The sequence below is a fragment of the Stegodyphus dumicola genome, chromosome 10, assembly GCF_044657685.1.
Source record: "Stegodyphus dumicola isolate Sdum_Otavi_A_Nest chromosome 10, ASM4465768v1".
Lineage (NCBI taxonomy): Eukaryota > Metazoa > Arthropoda > Arachnida > Araneae > Eresidae > Stegodyphus > Stegodyphus dumicola.
Window position 1 is genome coordinate 15,196,245 of NC_140777.1, and position 20,957 is coordinate 15,217,201.

Genomic DNA, 20,957 nt, shown 5'->3' on the forward strand with positions numbered 1-20,957 from the left:
AATGACCACTTTAAGTGGTCTATCTGATTTGAGTGTGTGGGACTTGAATTCAATATTATTGTCTGTGAGGAATCTTACAACTGTTCTATAGTCGGTTTCATTTGTGGTAGTGAGTTTAAGAAAATCAATGTTTTGTTTGGAAAGAACAGTTGGTGCATGTCGGCGGAGCTGATTGAGGAGAAAGAACCAATCAGCTCGCGGTTTTATGAAAATTGGAGGTGGTGCTTGAATTTTTGGTGTTTGAGTGACAGCCGGCTGCTGCGTCGAGTGTTCAGTGTTATCAGACTTTTGTATGTTTGTGAAAGAATTGGATGTTGTGATGTTTTCATTACTATTAGTTTGGGAAGTGTTTTTTTGGCAATTAAATGTTTTGGAGGAACTACAAATCCTTCATTATCAGTTGGTCTGGTTCGTTTTTTAGAATCATTTTTAGGATTTCGTATTTTATTCTTAAGCCCCGTTCGTTCACAAGAGCAGATTCGAGCGGTGGTGAAAACCGGTTCTTCCAACTTGTCCCATTCACATGGCGAAAAAGCATTAACTGCTTCTCCGAAGGAAGGTAGAATACTCCTACCTCTATGGAGCAAGGCAAATGGGGATATTTCCCATGCTGCATTGCGCGAATCCGCGGTTAATTTGTAAACAACATGGCTGACGTTCAGTTGACTGCTCGGTGGACTGTCAGCGAAACAATCGCTTTAATTGAAATCTGGGGGTGCGATAGCATCCAGAAAAAAATGGATGGAACAGTACGCGATACTGAAATTTATAGACAAATACAGAAAGAATTATCTGATGCTGGCTATTCCAGAAATACGGTTCAGATTAAAACAAAAGTAAAAGCGCTGAGACGAGAATATCGACTGCAGCGAGATAAATTAAGACTGTCTGGAGCTGGTGGAAAAATTACTTTTCGATTTTATCATGAAATGGATAAAGTTCTAGGTTCCAGAGATGCCTCGAATCCCGGCCTGATAACGGAAACTGAGATTCTTGGATTGGAAGAGTCAGGTAAGAAAACTCATTTTATTAATACAGTTTGTTTTTAAAAATGTGCTAGAAATCGTTATATTGCTTTTAAATATATGTTTTAGAAAAGTGCTCGGACTCACCCCTTCTCCAAAAACAAAGGCAAAAATTTAAATTTACCAAACTTGAAATATCAACATGATTTTCAAACAGATGTTTGCCTACTTTTTCCTTATACTGCACATTTTTCTGAGATAAGAAGTACCGAGTTTAAGCATAAATATTGTCTCTTTTGAATGTAAGAATCATGGTATAAAATTCTTGGAACATTTATTCCATCACAAAAAACAAAATCCATTTCATTTGTTTGACTTTTTAAAAATATATTTAATCATCTTGGTCATGGTATTTTGTAGTGCTAATTAATTTGTCTTCATTTTTTGATTATTTTTAGCCTATTTTTTTTCTTCATGGATTTTGCATTTCCAATTTCATTTGTTGATTTAAAGATATATTTGGCTTGCAAATTTTATATTTCATTTCTTGCTACATACTTTCAGTGATTTCAATGTTTTCAATATTTAAAGAAAATTAAACATGCTGTAACATATTCCATACTAGCCTTTAAAAAATGTTTAATTATTTTGCACACTAAATTTTTCTGCCAGTGATAATCAAATTCAATTTGAAAGCTCAATTATTTTCTCATCATAATTTTTCTTTAGTAGCTCAGTACATTTCAGCCACATGGTGAATTTGATTGCTTCTTTCCATGATATCATTCAAATCCATAATTTTAATTTCTTTGGCAAAGTGAAATAGTTTCTAAAAAATTGCTCAAATTTCACTTCTGGAAGGGTTTTTTTATAAGCAAATTTATCATTGAGAAATTCGCATACTAACTTAACTAATGCTGAAAACATTATCACTTATTTTATATCAGATGGTAGGCTTATAGGCTTAGGTCTTGCTAAACTATATCCTGTAAGGACTTCAGGATTTGAATATATTTTATGACCATTAACCTTAATTTGAAATAACTTTTATCATTCCCTGTCACTGAAATGTATATTTCTAAGCTGTAACTATATCCCCATTATAAAAGTATTGTCTGGACTGCTTTGTTATGTAAAATGAGATTGTAATTAACAATCCCTGTTAAGTGGAGTATGGCTATATGTTTTGAAATAGTGGCCGATCACTTTTGTGAAATATATGATTATTTATTTCTGATATTTATAAACTGAATTAGAGATGAAATTTAGTAAAGAAGAATGCCATATAATCAGATCAGACCTTCAGTGGTAATGATACAAAATATTCCTCATTCAAAATGAATATCAAATATTTTTCATTTAATAGCAAAAATTAGCTATTTTGTAGAAATTCCTATACAGTGTTTTATAAAACACCTTTTTTAAAGGAATTATATATAATGTATATGACTCTGCTGTAATGAATTTAATGCTTTCAGATTTCAATTGCAATGTATTATATAAGATGAAGAGAAGTTTAATTTTATTCATGGTTCTTCTTTCCCTTTTATAGTTCCATCTGAAATGTTGAATACTTCCGAAGAAAGTTTTGTGGTAGCTTTTGATGCACATGAAAAGTAAGTTAAATGCATAAATATCTTAAATTCTGTAATATTATATAAAACAGTTTTTGATCACAGTCAACAGACATAATTAGTTTAATGAAAAGCTCTTTTACAAACTTATTAATTATATTGCATAAAACATATTATTGTTTAATATTAAGATCAATTTAATCAATACATATGCTTCTGTTATTATTAGTGTAAGCAATTACAAAATTTAAAACATAATTTGGCTGAAATTCAGCTGTACCTCTACAGTATAAAAATAATTTATAAAGGTACTTTTCCGTTTCGCCGGCGCAAATCTCGCCAAGCAGACTTTATTGGCTACAACATACAGTATACACATAAAAAATATTTAAAAAATTTTAGAATGAATTATTTTCACACTTTAAGGAAAATTGATGAATTTAACCCTTAATTTTGCCTTTTCTATATTTTCGCCCTCGGTTGAGCGGTGTGATTGTATCCTAATTCATTTAATTACCGCGTATGGTCTTAGGGCATAAAATTTAACTATCTTGTAAAATTCTGTGTAATTGTATGCCAGTATTGAACGAAACAATCAATTTGATAAGAAAAGGCTGCGACATGTTTTGAAAATGAAGCCTAAAAGGTTACCAGCGAAGATATTTCGTTTGGCATCAGTTGTACCCTTATTGGCGACTTTATCGTTTGCGCCGGCAAAACGGAAAAGTACCTTCTTTTTATATTCCTGATCTGTAATCATGCTATATTAAATTATTATCAGAAGACATAAACAACATATTGTTCATAATGTTTCTCTCAAAATATGCATGTTATTTTAAGTGATATTTCAAAATATGTATGCAGAATTTTAAACCATTTTATATTTTAAATTTCAGTATGGATCATCAAGGAACTGAAATGTATGAACAGTCACAAGAGTGTTCGCCAATTCCTCCAACTCCTAGTTCACATTTTTGTAAGTTATATTTCATTATTTACAAAAATAGCTAAAGCACTAAAGAACCAGTGCAGACATCACTACCCCTGTTGAGTGAAGGTTCTCTTCAAATGTTTATAGCAAAATTTAATTAATTGCATTTCAATTACTCATTATTATGTTTGTTTATGGTGATGAGGCAGGTAATATTAAAAAGTATGATGCTGCACAATATTTAATTCTTCATGAATTATATTATTTCTTAGATATCATGGCATGCTTGCAATCTTTTTAAGAACATATAGTTTACAAGGCCTTTCAATTAGTTCTAGACAAATATGCTAAGACAGGGTAGATATATTATAACATGTGACATAGAATAGATTATAAATGAGTAATTTTGGCCCACCAGCGGCCGAGCGGTAAAGTCGCTGAACACTGGTAGTTCGGTCTGAGGTTCGAATCCCGCGAACGGGCTGGCTGCATGGGCGTTTTCGTGGTTTTCCCCATGTGTAACGTGTATACGAGCCAGTTTCCCTTAGAAAGTCCTCCACGAAGGCACCCCTCCCCTTAGGCAGATAGCCCTCGAGGCTTTGCCATAATCACACACACACACATAAATGAGTAATTTGTTATCAAGAGATACAATACAGATATTTTGAAAAATTGAAGAGTTAAGCATTACACATTCAGAGCTTAGTTATAATAGATGTAATATATAGTTGCAATATGCATACTAATAATTTATAATCGATTTGCAGTAGGTTATTTTTCTTGAAGCGATAGCACCCATTTTGAATTTAAAATTTCAGAAAAATGCCCAACCTTAAAATAACCGAGTAATGAAAAGCAGAGCAATACCATATAAAATTAGTGAATTTTGAGATAGATATTTATGGAATCTCTTGAATTGCATAACTTTTTCTATGCAACTAGTATCGATTTCCAGTTGAATTTTGTTAAAATTGAATTTGGTTTGTAGAATGTTTGAATATTGTAATTTTTATGGCAATGTGTATTATAAACAGTTTACTGTCTTGTTTCCACATTTGGCGAAATAAAATGTATGAAAAAAATATAAAAGGAAAATTTAAGTGTTTTACATAACATTTTCATATATTCATAAAATCAATGACTGATGAAGCTAGTCGTTGGTTTTATGAATATATGAATTCCTCTAATTTGTTTAGAAGCAGTTAAATAGTAGTAGACGCTAAATTTTAAATTAAATACCTAATGCTTTGCGAATGGCAATGCACTGGTATGCAAAAGATAAAAATATTTTATATCTGGTTAGTACCAATACATTTATTTTAAATCACCAAGTTTACATTTGAGACCACCAAGATTACATCTGAGAAATAACTATCTTATTCAGCCAACCTGTAGCCCAGAGATTTTGAATTGCTCACTTTGTTAATCAAAAATTCCTTAAATTCACACAAAGCATGAAATAAATAAAAGGCATATCCAAAATCTGGGCTTTGAGGTACACGTGTTCTAGTCTAGTGGCACCACAATTTTTTTCTCAAATGCTAGAAAACAATTTCATTATTTATTAAAAGATATTATTACTTTTCTTTATATTTTATTATTTTTTCCTATTCATTCAGGTAATGCACTTTAGGGGAAAAAGGAATAAATTTCTGAATAATCTTTGCTTTGTATATTAGTATTTTTCAATGAAATGTATTTAAATATTTAATAATTTTTATATCTTTCTGTTACTTGACAGCTTCATTGAATGGGCAACGTTCTTCCCGGCGACGGAAGAAAAATCTGAAGGATGTGATAGAAAAAACCATTGAAACAACTGTAGATAAATTTCTGCAATTTGAAAGGGAAATGGAAGAGAAGATTTCTGAAGAAAATAGAGTCTTCAGAGAAAAATTGTTAGATATATTAGAAAAAATAGCGAATAAATAAATAATTTTTAACTTTGAATTATTATTTCTTGCTAAAATTCAGTTACTGTTCTATAAAGTTTGAAATCTTAAATTTTGACCATTGAACTTCAAGTTTTTATTTTATGAATCACTTTATGCAAATATATGTGCATATTTTAGATTTTTTTACAGAGTTATTTAAGTATTATGGTACGTGTTACGTACAATAAATGTAGTAGTCATAAATTAAATATTTTTATAAATAACAAAGTAAGGTGTTATGCCACAATTTATGTATGTTGTATAGGTGATAATTTTTTAATTCGAACATATATTTGCTGAACACAGTTTTCGTTTAATAGACGCCTAAACACTTTTGTAAAAATTTAAAACTTCTAATGCAAATTATACCAGGAATTCATTTAATTTATTAACCAAAATCAATAATTTGGTATATAAGAAAAATATGTACATTTAAAATTACAAGTTTTCACAAATTCTGCATTAGGAAATCTCGAACATCTGCTCCAGATACAAGACTGTCTAGATTTCCAGTGAGGTTTTCTCCAGAAATCGACAGATTATCTTCTTCTAAAGATACATCTGAATTTTCGTCATCCAGTATCAGCCAGTCATCGAGGAATTCATCATCTAGTGTAATACATAAGACAGCATGCCAACACTTGTGATTTTACATTTTCAACATTACTGTCATTTTCTTTCAGAAGGCATCTCCATCTTCCCTTTAGCTGACCGAAAGCATGTTCTACATTAATGCAGGAAGTACTCAATTTCTTATTAAAAAGAGCTCTTTCGGCATTTAAATGACCTCTATGAGGCTTTATAAGCCAATTTAGTAATGGGTATGCCTGATCACCCACAAGAAATGGCTTTACATTGCCATTATGGTTTCTTAGCCTTATATTTGTAGGTGAAAAGAGTTTATTGCTTTGACCTGCTCTAAACAAATTGGAATTTCTTAATACTCGAGCATCATGGACCGAACCAGGCCATCCAACATTCAAATTTATAAAACGCAGTCTATCATCGACAACTGCTTGCAAAATTATGCTGAAGAACTGCTTTCGGCAAAAATAATCTTTCCCACACTTGTTTGGAGCTTTAATCGGGATGTAAGATCCATCTACAGCTCCACAGCAACCAGGTAATCCACCATTATCATAAAATCCCTGGGCTATCATTTGTAGGTCATCATTTTGTGGGAAAGTAATTTTGAATTCTTTGCTCAGTGCACTGCAGACTTCAGCAACAATAGTGCAAGCAGTAGAGCGAGCCACTCCAAATAAATTTGAAATGGTTCTTAGCTCTCCACAGGAACCTAACTTCGAAAGAGCTATTGCCACTCTTCTTTCTACAGATATAGGTTTTCTCACTACATGCTTTTTGACTAGTTGAGATCGCAACTTGCTGCAGATGTAGTTGAAAGTAGTCCTATAAGATAAGAAATGAAACAAAACAGTTACTTTTATAAAAAATTCCTAAAACATATGAATAAAATAAAGCATACATTTTCACTTAAAAATTTGATTAGGGGATAACAGTTTAATGTACATCTGACTTTTTTGATTGCAAATTATGGCTGTTTTATTTTGGTTTTGCAAATTAAAACCAGAACTGTCTTGCTATTTTTGAACTCTTTCATGTCTATTAGTTGAGGGTGAAAAGCATTCTTAGCATCTCATTAAAAAGTATATAAAGTCTCTATTTCATATATTGATGAACCCAGTGCAATAGCAATTTGTTAAATCTAATGTTTTAGACAGAAAGATACATCTTTTTTAATTTAGGAACTCGAAAAATTTAATGAAGAAAAATCAAGGGTTAAATTTCATCAGTTCTAATTAGAATGCACTAGCGAAGTAAAGCACTACGGTTTTACATAATTTCTGAGTAAGCTATTCGTACGAATTGAAATAATTCTTGCATTTAAACTTTTATTCCAAATTAAGATTTAACTTGAAATTAATGTAGATAATTACTGAGAGAATTAGATTTTTGTAGCGTAGTTTACGTGAGATGAAATCACTTGGGGTGATACGAACCGGCGAATCAGGATGTTGAACCATGATAGCATAGTAAATTCTTAAATTAATGTCTTTTATTGTCTTTATTTAATATCTTAATTAATGTCTTTGTTGTTTTTATTTATTGGCTTTTTACAAAATTATAAACCATATTAGAATGTTTATGCCTTCAAAATAAAAAATTCTTAGAACTAATATTTGTTAACATTTTCTATGTGTATTCTCTATGTTGTCGCCAACAAAGTCTGCTTGGCGAGATTTGCGCCGGCGAAACGGAAAAGTACCGTCTAATTCTTTCTCTAATTTGATATAGTTGTATCCTAAACTAATATGGATATAACTAGTTATCATTAACTGTTCTGGTATAAAGTTATGATATTCAGCTGATTCTCGCTTTCGCATTGAAAAAGACTGAACTGGCTGACTTGATAAAATGCACTTCCTTTTTAAATTATTATTGAAACAATTTCAAATAAATAAGAAATTAGTTGCCAAAAATTTTGCACTAACTTAATATGTATCATACGTAATGATTTTAACTTAATTTGAAATTCTTGTTGAACATTCGCAATATCAAAATAATTTATGTTTGCTGGAGGACAATAACTGTAGTAAGAAATAAATCAAATATAACTGATTAACTATGAAAAGTTTCTTATGTTCAAAGGAGAAACAAAATGATACAGCTATAAAAAATTATTTACTTTTGTTAAATATTATAAATTTCAGGAACAGAAATGTTTCTGAAATTAAAAATAATAATAATAATAATAATAATAATAATAAAATTGAAAAAGTTTAGAAATTATCTTAAAAAAACATTCATGAATATATAAATCTCTTACTTAACTCTGTTTATTAATGGCAACTATTTTTTTTTTTTTTTTTTTTTTTTTTTTCATTTTGCATCCCAGTGTACAGATTTCATGTATATACATTACAATTACAATGAAATAATATACATTTGTGCAGTTTGTGTGCCTGATCTCAATGCACAGTTTCAACAAATAAGTATTCTCATATCCAAATAAGAATAGTCTCAAAGATCTCCTACCCCTCTTCCCTTATCCTTAATCCTCTTCAATGAATTTTCAGCGTGTCAATATTTTAAAGTATCCTACATGCATACTACACAGTTAACAGCACCCATACCAACCCGAGCCCAATGATATAACAGCCAGCATCCCTAAACACTTCTGTAATTATAATAGATCATTATTTAAAAAGAATGGCAGCCACTACATATGAATTAGGTTGCAATGAAGAAAACTTGGTTAATAGGAATTATTGAAATAATAATATGAAAAGTTAGTATATTTGATGAAGATGAGTGATCAATGAAACATTTTCAGAACTAAAATGAAGCAATTGCAGAAAATGTTCTTCACTGTTGAAGAGTTGAAAATGCAAATGATGTATTTGGATCAAAATTTCAAATGTATTCAAAGCCCAGATCTTATTGACAATGACTTGCAAAAGCATGAAGAGAAAATTAGCAAAAGAATGTTCAAATAATTCTACATAACTTTTGGTTAAATAAAGTAAAAAATTAATTCTTCTAATACATGAGAAAATATATAATTTTGAGCTTTTCATTTAACTTTCTTTAATTAAAGAAAATATATGAAGATTTGGTGATACATAACTAGCGGAATAACGGTACTTTTTTTATTTGATTAACATTAACATTAAGCATTTTCCAGGAATCAAAGAACATTGTTAAGTGAGAGATTTCTGTACATAAAAGCAATATATATTCAAAAACTTTGAAATAACTTACCGAGTAATACGAAAATTTTCCTTGAAGTCCTTATCATCCCATGATGAGAGAACTACATTTTCCCAGAACACCGAAGATCGCACTTTGGACCATAAACGTCGCTCTGGGTATGCCAATTCTAGTGACGTTAACGTTGCATTTATGAAGGAACACATAATTTTCCTTCGTCGAAGCCGCCGTCTTTTGGGTAGCGATCTGCCCTCTAAACAGCGCATATTCAGCTGTAGGTGCAAAAATAATTGCAGAAAAAGCGAAAGTCTTTCTTGAGCCATGCCGAAAACTCCGAAAACGTTCTACAGCGATAATTAACAATGTCGAAAAAGATGTAAACAAACACTACAAAATCCGCCAATCAGATTCAAGTTTGTGACATCACTGCTCGCAGTGGCTTATGGGTTAAGGGATGGAAGACGATGTGCGTCTGAACGGGTCCTGAAGGCGAAACTGCTTGGTAACCCCACTTCTCCCTGATATGAACGATGGCTGCGCGAAAGAGCGTTGCATGTGAACGGGGCTTTAGATTGTTATTACAAAACTGAAGTTCATACATAAGTTGATTGAATTTAATTTAATTCATTCAGTTCCCATTTGCTCATAGGTCCTTAATCTGTTTCATTAATTGTTCTTAAAAGTACGTATTTTCCGTATGCAGAAATGTATACGAGACCTGAATTAAGACTTTCCGGTTGAGGGTCGATGAGAAAAAGATTTTGTATTACACCCAAAGGGGCGTTTTTTTTTAGAGTTATGTGTGTCATGTTCTTCGCACTTAAACCGTAAAATTTGATTCAACGGCAATGTCACAAAATAATTTAAAAAGAGCATATCTTTGGAATTTCCGATACACAATCTCGCGCTGTAACTTTTTTTTTCTTACAGTGTTGCCATTGCTCGCTTTGAAATCGTTGAGTTTGTTAATCAAGAATTCGTTAAATTTTATAAAATATGAAATAGACAATAAAAAAAAATGTTCACTTTCAAATTGGGGCTTTTAGGTGCCCATATTCAGGTAGAGGACTACGGTATTCAAAATTCGATGTCTCTAGGTACCGTTGTTTTTTCACAATGCGGGAAGCATTAATCTCGTATAAATGTATAAAATAAAATATACACTAATGTTGCCAAAGCGGTAATGAAGAATCTTCTTCATTATTTAATTTCTTAAAATATAAGGCAGGGCTCTAACATTTGGTGGCACAAATCTGAAAAGTGAAACGCCGTTTTGCAGTGGACGACGCAAATTCTCAAAACGAAATTAACAGCCCTTTTGGGCAAATTACCCCTTTGGCATACATTAGTGTATATATTATTTTATACATTTATACACTAATGTATGAAAAAAGACGTACATTAGTGTATAAATAATTCTTACAACTCACAGCTTCGGATTTTAACATTGGAGAAAAATTACTAGAACCTTCACGAATTACTTCTTCACGAATTATCGATGCTCATCGCTCAGTTTCAACTGCGAGAAAAAACTGCTCACGTACAAATGAATTCCCCAAAAAAGCGATTCTTTCATTGCGAAAATTCTTAACTGAGGTTATTTACCTTTTGATAAGGACGATAAAAATTATTCAGATGTGCATCTTCAAATCTTTTGATAACATTTATTTCATAGTATAAATTTAGGTCCATTATTAGGTTTCCTCTGGCGTTACGTACATTTGTTTTTAACGGTAATGAAAATATGTGAGTTTGGATTCAAAATCATTAAAAGCTTAAAACGTTCGTCACGTCCTTGCCGTAATAATGAATTCCATAACAATACTAATTAATTTATGCAAATGCATTCGAGGGCTGCTTTAAACTGATTAAACTTCCTGTATTGAATGTCTGAAATGTATGAAATACTAAACACAATAAAATAATCAATGTAAAAGTTACGTTAGCCCATTTTGGGCTTTGTCTTATTTATGTAAGAGTGAAACCGAAGCGGTCGATAAAATGTTGAGAAATTGTTAGGGGTCGACAGTCAAATCTTTTTGGGGATCTCCGATAACACAGATTCGGAGCAATGAGACAATTTTTTATTCGGAAAATAGTTTGAGTAACAGTTAAAAATGACGTCTGTAAACGCAATGAGGGGATGGCCCCTATTGCGTCAGGTTCAAAAGGTTAGCTGATTTCTGAAGCATCCTTTTCTAAGTTTCACTTTGTAGAGGTCGTGTCTGGTGACGCAGTGTGTTTCACCGAAAAAGATGGCACTGATTGCCTGGAAATCATTTGGTTAATACGTGAAAAATCAACAATAGTTCTGTGATTAGGAAACCAGAATGCAGGTATTGCTGGTCTACACTCTGGCTATCGGAATGTGGGGTCTTGAGGTTGTAAAGGGTAAGTTCAATAGTTTCCATCTAGTTCCAGAAATATGATTTACTGTTGTTACTTGTCTCGAACAGATACGAATGAGTTGAGGGAAAATATACACCTTGGAAAAAAAAAAAAAAACAGTTCTATATCTCTTGTACTACTAGACCGATTGTCGAAATTTAACTTACGTTATACATGTCTCGAAAACGCGACTTATGATATATATTAGATTTATATATAGCATTGTTCTAACATAGGTATTCTGATACAAAATCGGACTTTTTCTAAAATAACATGCCAATGGTTTTCCATATTTTGATTCTACGACTCATATTATGCCAAAGTGCCAAGTTTTGTAAAAATCGCACGAGTAGTTTTGGAAAAATTAGCTCTCAAAATTTTAGCCTCTCCATGTTAATTGAATTTGGTATATGTTTATTAATATCTCGATTTTATTAAGCTGAGTAAATCCTTCCTTTCACATTTGGAAATTTAGGTTCATTCCAAATAAAATTCGCCCATTTTTTTATGATTTTATGTTTGCAGTTTGTATTTTAAATAATTTTTACATATTTTTCGGAAGCATTTTGAATTATAATCTATAAAATTTTTACCATCGTTAATGTATTTCTAAGCATACCTGCAAAACATTAGATATTTTATCTAAAGTTTCCTAAAGTGTACGTGAGTTTACGATTTTGATGTTTAACATATTCGTTAAAAGCGATAATAACGCCAAATGCAGTTTTTGCACTTTGTTAAAATTATTTGAAAGTTTGAACGTGCTCCTTTTTACTTCCTTGTACGAAGTAAAAAGGAAGTATTGTAATCGCGAAAAGTTTCAGGCAGCATATTTCAACGAAATATCCATTTTGACCGCTTTCGAATGCAATTTAACGATGTTTTTGCTTGATATCTCTACGTAAGGACAAAATAAAAGACTATTTTCCTCCAAAAAATTATAAAACTGCTTTAAAATTAATTGTGAAGATAATTTTTCGTGGCGTCTGTACGAAGGTATGTACGTACGTGCATGCGTGCGTGCGTACGTATCTCGCATAACTCAAAAACGAGTAGCCTCAGAACGTTGAAATTTTGTATATAGGACTACTATAACATGTAGATGTGCACCTCGTATTTTGGTTTCAATCGGCCGCGCCAAACGTATATAAATATATTTATAAATATATCCACTCTGTTACCCGGCTCAGTAATCTCAGTTTCTTTACTCTTATATGTTTGTAAATTGTACATTTTTTTCTTTAAAAATGATTGAATTATGTTGTTTTTATCTTCCGGTTAAGGGTTTTATGCCTTTAGTAAATCTGTATGCAATATTTTTAGAATTATCAACAATTTAAAAGTTGTTTAAGTGCCGCTAAGCCTATTTTGATGGCGGCCATTCCTTGTTTACATTTGAAACAGCTGAGTAGTGAATTTGTTGCCAATCTAGAGAAACGTAGCTTCGCAACAACAAAGATAAACGCCTTCATTTATTATTGCGATTTAAATCGTGCTTAATCCTTTCTGGAATTTTTTCGAGGAAATAAGTGTTTAAGATTTACTTAATTTTTAATAATTTAATTTTTAATAATTAGTAATTGTTAGTAGATATATTTTGAGTTTTTATGTATTTTTGCCTTGTCGCGAAGTGAGAAGTGAATTAATTGAATGAGAAATACTCAATCGTCTGTGAAAAACTGTTTCTTTTTTTGTTTTGTTTGCATAATTTGTTTTATACATCGTTCTAGCTTTATTATAGTACTTGAATAGAACATGTGGCAACGATTCGATAATTCTTCAAATGATATAAATTTTGTGCATTCTGAGTTGTAATATGGACGAAATATAATACTGTTAGATGAACCTAGCGCCAGAGTGTCGCTATAGTAAACAAATAGAGTTAATTTTAAAGAATGCATTTATTCTATTGTGGTTTATGCGCTGTCGGCGAAGTATAGGTTTAATTCAATCTAATAAGTTTAAATGAAATGCAAGAAAAAATGCGTATAATTTAATATTCCGTACAAGGAAGTCATGTGGTGTACACATCAGATTTTTTTCCGTTCGTGCACAGTGAAAGGGAAAAAGAAATATCTTACCATAAATTAAAAATTTCGCCAAATGAATTATTCTTTTCGATCTGAGTCATAGAATCGAAATATGAAAAAAATTCGTATGTAGTATAGAAAATTTCCGATTTTGTGTCAAAATACCTATGTTACAATAATTTAAAAGACATAAAGTAAGAAATTTAAAACTGATATTTCACAAAGACTAGAATCTGAAATTCATAATTAATAAATTTCAATAGTACCAGAAACTTCAAGAAGAATTTTAATAATATTTTTAGCAGTCTACTTAAGACTGTTTGTAAAGTAGTTTTTGAACAAGTTAAAGAAGACAAAAACTTCTACTGGATTATTTACAACTTGAAAATCATTGAAGAAGTTAAAAATCTTAAAATTTACAATATTAACTGCTATGACTATGGAAACCTCTACACGACCCTGCCACTCCAAGGAATCTACGAAAGTAGACATATAGACATTATAGAAATGACAGAATGCTTTCCTGAAATACTTAATATACTGAATTTACGAAAATGGAAAGCATTTATACATTTTTCGCTGTACAATAACTATATTAAACATTCAAACATTCTTTACATGCAAACACAAGGAATTTCAATGGGAAGTTCATATTCCACTCATATTTGTAACCTATTCTTATATTCTAAAGAATTTAAATTCCTTAAAAGCCTTTCTGATAATGATTTCAGTAAAGTTAAACACCTTATAGATAGACTAGAAGAGAAACACGCTAATGTGGCAGTCAAAATCATAAAAACAACTTTGTATTTAGCGTAAGTATATTGAAACACTCAATCGATTTCGAGGGCAGCTAAAGGTCCCTCCTCATCAGGAGAAAGAAATATCTAGAAAAAAGAAAAATAAAGGGGAAGGAGTCTCAGAAACACGTGATCCTTATCAGCACTGCACGTGGTTATAACCGGAATTTTAATCAGAGTTACACTGGCCGCCTACTTTTACTGAGCCAGGCTATCTGATCAAACATGTAACACAAAGGACAAGAAAAATTAGCGAAGTTAAAAATAGGGAGCGAGGGGCAACTGCATCTTCACGCTCCAAATCTGAACTTCGAATAATGGAAAGCTGACTGACTGACTGACTGATAACTTATAGCCAGAATAGCACTGAGATCAGTAGTTTATCTGGCTCAATCAAATTTATGCCAGATGGGCACAATAACATAGAACTATCTTCACATAATGTCCGCAGTAAGGAGGAGCAAGGGCGGATAAAGAATAGGAAGACCAGCAACGCAAGAGCTCACTAGCAAGTAAACGGCCCGGTAAAGGCGTGACTAAGTGGGAGTCATAAAATGAGTGTAGAATGTGAATAAAACTAGTGAATTTAAGAAATACGCAGTACAATAAATGAGTAAGATACAAAATTAAGAATGCTAATAAACACATTGGGTACATTATTTACAGGTGGGCACTAGGTGGGAAAGTTCGGGTCCGCAAGTGAGGTGGGCCGCAAGTGGGCGCAGTTTGGCGTCCTCATTCAATATTTCGTAGGTAAAGATATCAAAATTTCTCATATGGTCACAGTTCAGAGCTTTCGTGAAGAATTTCCTGTTGATCTTATTCAGGTGCTCTTCTAGAGTGTCCAGTTTTAAGTCACAGTGCAGTGTAGCATTGCTCACAAAAAAGTGAGCATGGGTGATAAGCCTTAAGACTTTGTTTTGCATGATTTGAAGTCTTTTTATATCCTCCTTGGTAGCCGTGCACCAGCCCGGCGACGCATAAGTCATCAATGGCCTAATTGCCGTGATATATACTAGCCTCTTTTTCCTGAGGTCAAAGCTAGAATAATTATCCAATATAGGGATGAGGCTATTTACAACAGTGAAAATTTTTCTTCTGACCTCTGTTATATGATCTCCCCATTTTAATCTTTCATTTAGCATTACTCTTAAATATTTCGCCTTACTAACTCTAGGAATCTCTTCAGAGAATAAGAAGAGCGTGCTATTAATAGTCAACTGCGTATTTTTCCTCCTTATCAATAATAATTGCGACTTGCTGGCATTAATAGCAATTCTCCAAGTCGTACACCACTTTTCTACCACTGGTAGAAGCTCCTGTAATTTCTTGATTGCATGGTGTGCGTTCGCGGACTTTATGCCGTATCGTTCGCATAGCACCCAAGAAAGTAATTTCTGCCAATGTGAGCCCTAGGGAAGTCATGAACATAAAATAAATACAGGACGGGCCCTAAAATGGACCCCTGTGGAACGCCTGCATTCATGGTGCGTAAACTGGAGATGTCCTTTCCAATAGCCACAGTGAATTTCCTATTAGTGATGAAAGACATAATTAGTTGAATCAGCTCTCTAGCCATAGGGAGATTTATAAGTTTATAAATAAGCTCCTCATGCCAGACGCGGTCGAATGCCTTCGCCACGTCTAGCATGAGTAAGGCGACATTTTGTTTCTTGTGAAGCGCATCACCACAAAACTCGACGAGCCGAACCAGCTGCTTCGTTGTTGAAAGCTTTCTCCGGAAACCAAATTATTGCGGAGGCAGTAATTCAATATAGTTTTTCAATCTGCTGTAGATTAATCTCTAAGACCTTTCCTAGTCCCGGAAGCAAGCTAATGGGCCTGTACCCATCTGGCTTAGTGTTATCCTTGCCGGGCTTAGGCAATAAAATAACTTTTGCGATTTTCCATTATGTGGGAAAATAGCATTGACTAAGACACGCATTGATAATACTCGTGAATTTTGTCACAACATTGCAGGGCAGATTTCTAAGTGCGTGATTATTAATACCGTCAACGCCAGGGGCCTTTTTGACTTTAAGCTTATTGTGATTTCTTTGATCTCACTGGGGGTAGCAGTGGCCATGTATCTCTTAACAGTGTGGGCATTAAGCCAATCCCTAACAAAGTAGCATGCCTCATTGAAAAATTAATGTCCATGGGCGTCATGTTAGGAAATGGAAAGCAACCACTGAACGGATTTTTATACCCTCTGGTAGTACCAAACGCGAGGATGTAACGCCATCTATCTGCAAAAATAACTGAATTAAGATAGTAGAATTTTAAAGGCATTAGGAAGGACTGGATTGGACTTCAAATCATTAACTAAACCTGCTAAATCTTTGTGAATGTGAAAAGCCTCAAGAAAATCCAATTCACGTATGGAAGAAGCCTTTTGGATAATTTTTGCAGACCCAAAGTCAAAATTATGGTTAAATGTCCAACTATGATACTCTATTGAAGACTTGTTAATTTCGCCTTTTCTGACATAAGATTCATGTTCCTTGATACGAAACTTCAACGCTTTTTCTGTTTGGCCAATATATCTTAAACCACACTGACATGATATACTATAAATTCTCCAAGAATTCAAGACAGAAACGCAATCTTTTAGAATCGAAGGGTGCATTTTATTAATAGGGGAGAAATCGACTTGAAAATTGAATTTCTGGAGAATCCGTGCAATTTTATAGCTAACAGAAGGATAAAATGGAAGCACGACAAGGTCATTAATATTATTTCTAACAGTGGAATGTCTTCTTTGATGGGAATCTGAAAATTTTTTAACGGCTTTATCAATAATCACGGGAGAAAATCCACGGTCAATCGCAACTGCTCTCAAATAATTAAGTTCATTTGTAAGCAAAGATTCAGAGGAACAAACTTTAAGCGCGCGGAATACGTAATAGTAAAAAAAAGCCATTTTTTGCTTAACAGGGTGGCATGACTTGGCATGGGGTGGTAAACAAACTGCAAAGGGTTTACGGTACACAGTATTGCTAAAATCAGTTTCATTGCTGATTATAAGAATATCAAGGAAGGGGAGGGAATTGTTGGATTCAATTTCAAGAGTGAATTGGAAACTATCCTTTCGTCTTTGGATTCGGTATGTTGACGACACTTTCGCACTTTTTGACGTTTATAAAGAGGATTTATCCGAGATTCTATCTATTATGAATTCAATTGATCCAGCCATCCAATTCACAAAACGAAATGCAAATTTTGAAAACATGTAGGCCGGGGTTAAAAACAAAATTAAAAAAACAAGCAAATATATATGACAGACATTCGCATTAGAAGGTCTGACAGCTGTCTGGAGGAATAATTTTAGATTTCTGTAAAATATGTTTTTTAGTCCAAAGAGGCAGTTTGCCCAGAGGAACTAATAATTTCGTTTTGGCATTTTGCGTCGATTCACGATAAGCGTTGTTTCGCTTTTTAAATTGTTGCCACTAAATATTACCGCCTTGTATTGTAAAAGAAATTATATAATGAAGAATATGCATGAATGTATGTATGTTTTTCGCATTTTCATAAAACAACGGTACCTAGAGCCGTCAAAATTTGAATAACATACTCTTCCATAGAATATGGGCATGTGGAGCCCCTAATTTGAATTTGAGGCGTGGTGTATTTAATTATGGCAAAGCACACGAGGGCTATCTGCCTAAGAGGAGGGATGCCTTCGTGGATGACTTTCTAAGGGAAACTGGCTCGTATATACGTTACACATGGGGAAAACCACGAAAACGCCCATGCAGCCAGCCCGTTCGTGGGATTCGAACCTCGGACCGAACTACCAGTGTTCAGCGACTTTACCGCTCGGCCGCTGGTGGGCCTAATTTGAATTTGAAATTTGTTGTATTATCAATTTTATATTTTGTAACACTTCAATGTTTTTTTGGATAAACAAGATAAACGATTTCAAAGCGAGCAGTGGCAACACTGTGCGGGGGAAAAAAACTTTTATCTCCAACGCGCGAGACTTTGTATCGCAAATTCCAAAGATATGCTTATTTAAAAATTATTTTGAGATATTGCTGTTGAATTGAATTTTATGTTTAAGTATGTAGAACATGATATTTAATAAATAAAGGTAACACACAAAACATTAAAAAAAAAACCGTCCCTTTGGACGTAATTCAAAATCTAAAATCTTTCAGATTTTTTTTTATTATATTTTTTTATTTAAAACATTAGAAACTAATTAATGGAGAGGGATGCCCGGTGTAGGCTAGTACCCATGTTATACGTGGAGAAAACCACAAAAATGCCCGTGGAACCAGCCCACTCTGGACCGAATTACCAATGTTCAGCGGCTTTTACCGCTCGGCCGCTAGTGGGCCTCTGAAATATTTACACAAATAAATGTAAGCATCGATTACATTTTGGAATACTAAACAACATGATTACAAGTAAACACAAATTAATATAATAGTGTAAAATATTGCTGTAAACTTGTTGTAATACAGGTTTTTCGTACCAGATTTTTACTTCTTATCTGTTTTCATGACAGAAAATCTATCGCCATCTTTAACGTTTTGAAAAGACGCAGAAATTTTTAAAAATTTCGAAATATATAATAAGAAGACGTGTTTTAAAAATAAATTACATATAGGTAAAAAAGTACATTTTTAATTACATTTTAATATTATTAAACCTTGGTGTATACAGTCAGTATAAGGAATATGTTGCTTCTTCTTCACTTATCAGATACGAAGAACGAATCTTTATTTAAAATAAATAATCTGAATGATTTGGATCTGAATGATATGGGGGCAGAGAATAATCAGATGAAAAGCCTAAGACAGGAAACTTTACTCACTTTATAAGGTATTTCTTCCACTTCCCTAGCGTGCCTTCGTGGTGTAACGGTAGCACGCTGGGCCGGTATTCCAGAGGTCAGTGGTTCGATTCCCGGCGAAGGCGGTTGCATATTTTTCATCTTTTCTGCTTCCAAATTAACTAATGACTCTACAACTTTACAACAAAATATTAGTATTACTTTGACTTTCACATTTACCAGAAGTAAATTTGCTACTGGAGCGTTATATATTTCAGGGAAGGAGAAGACTGAAGAAGGTGTAAACATCAGAAAATCGGATTAGAATTGCATATACATGCAAGAATAATTCATAAAAAAATGAAAAGTTTGCCATCTTTACAGAAGACGTTTAAACGTTCAAGGAGTCAGATGCTTTCAGATGTATCATTTTATGTGTTTATATTAAAATTCGATATGTTTCAAGTATTTTAAAACCGACCTAGAATCAACATCTAGAATCTGCTCTAGAATCAACATCGAGGTAAAACAAAATTCTGAGCTTTTACCATTTAAAGTGTCAGTTGTTTTATTTATATTTGCAATTCAGCGAAGGGCTTGAAGGTTTTAAAACTTTTGAGTCGTAATATTTTTAAATTTATTTGTTATCTGCTAAGGTAGGGAGGGGTCTTCAACCTTTCTCGCAAATAGTGTAGTCAGAAAATTTATATGAAAAAGAGAGGTTTGCTTTGCAAGACTACAATTGATTCTAAGCGAAGAGATGGTGTTACACATTTGTATATATGTTACGGTGAAACACCGAAATCTGGAGAATGTCGACTTTCACCGGTGAATGTCAACATTCACATAGTCTCTTGGTGTATGTCCGAAATATTTTCCAAATACTCTTATTTCTGACTTACACCGGTCAATGTCGACATTCACCATGTACTAATGGTGAATGTTGAACATATAACAATATTATATTTTCTTCTTCGTCATTCAGTCGCGAATAAACGCACTTGAGACTTGAAATAAGAACTTAAGAACATGAGAACCTAAAACACACAATACATTCAAAATGAGAAAGGAAAATAATAGACGTTAAACCTTACTTAATTATACAATACGTTCTAAATGAGAAAATAAAATAACAGTAATAAAAAACTTACTAAATTATGTGATTCAAATCTTGTTTATAACAACAATTTAAACTATTATGCATTTTATGACCTCTCTTTTCGACTTTCACCAGAGCATATCTGTGATTGTCGACATACACCGGTGAGGGTCCGAATATACAAGAATGTAGTGAAATATTCGGTCTTTCACCGACGTATCTGTGAATGTCGATATTCTCCGGTGAAAGTCGACATTCTCCAATTTCGGTCTTTCACGGTAACATATACATTGGTTCCAAAACATCAAATGGAAATCGAATTAAAATCTTTTGCAACATTATTAACTATGAAAAAAACTATAAAGATGATTGTACAGAACGATGTTACAAAATGCATTTACAATAAAAAAAACTTACACATTACTAACGGGAGATGGTAGTTACTTTAGTTTTAATGTGAAATTTGACATCGTTTTTGCTTGATTAATGCTTCAATATCTGGTTTAATTTGTGTTGTTGCAATTCGTAAAGTTTCCTCCAAGTGTCTGTCTGTCAACCATGTTCTTTCATTTTACGAAAACGTTGTTCAAATATAAAGGTACTGCCAAAGTTCAACACGAAGAGTTCATGCCTACGAATTCCTGGATACTTGTCTTCGGTCACGCACTTCGAATAAAAATCAATTAATGTAGGATTTTCAAGAAACTTGCATTTTACTGCA

At 32.9% G+C, this 20,957-nt stretch overlaps 3 protein-coding genes across 6 annotated transcripts in view; 2 read left to right on the forward strand and 1 right to left on the reverse strand.

Moving 5' to 3' along the window:
- The window catches only part of LOC118182923 (complement factor H-like), a 159,027-nt gene that overhangs the window by 20,773 nt on the left and 117,297 nt on the right, over positions 1–20,957 (forward strand). Inside the window, exon 1 of one of the 4 annotated variants that reach the window (XM_085824632.1) lies at positions 11,348–11,527. The exons of the other annotated variants lie outside the window; for them this stretch is intronic. Within the exon in view, the coding sequence (XP_085680758.1) occupies positions 11,467–11,527 (61 nt within the window). The 5' untranslated portion in view covers positions 11,348–11,466. Of the gene's footprint in view, positions 1–11,347; positions 11,528–20,957 lie in introns of those variants that run through there. 4 annotated transcript variants of the gene reach the window in all.
- On the forward strand, positions 485–5,402 carry LOC118187152 (uncharacterized). Its single transcript, XM_035357359.2, has 4 exons — positions 485–1,011; positions 2,518–2,581; positions 3,436–3,515; positions 5,212–5,402. Exons 1-4 carry the CDS (start codon positions 648–650, stop codon positions 5,400–5,402), a joined length of 699 nt encoding a protein of 232 aa, XP_035213250.1. The 5' UTR covers positions 485–647.
- Positions 5,212–9,884, reverse strand: LOC146994904 (uncharacterized). Its single transcript, XM_085824637.1, has 2 exons — positions 9,188–9,884; positions 5,212–6,814 (listed from the first exon to the last, which is right to left on the reverse strand). Exons 1-2 carry the CDS (start codon positions 9,457–9,459, stop codon positions 6,010–6,012), a joined length of 1,077 nt encoding a protein of 358 aa, XP_085680763.1. The 5' UTR covers positions 9,460–9,884; the 3' UTR covers positions 5,212–6,009.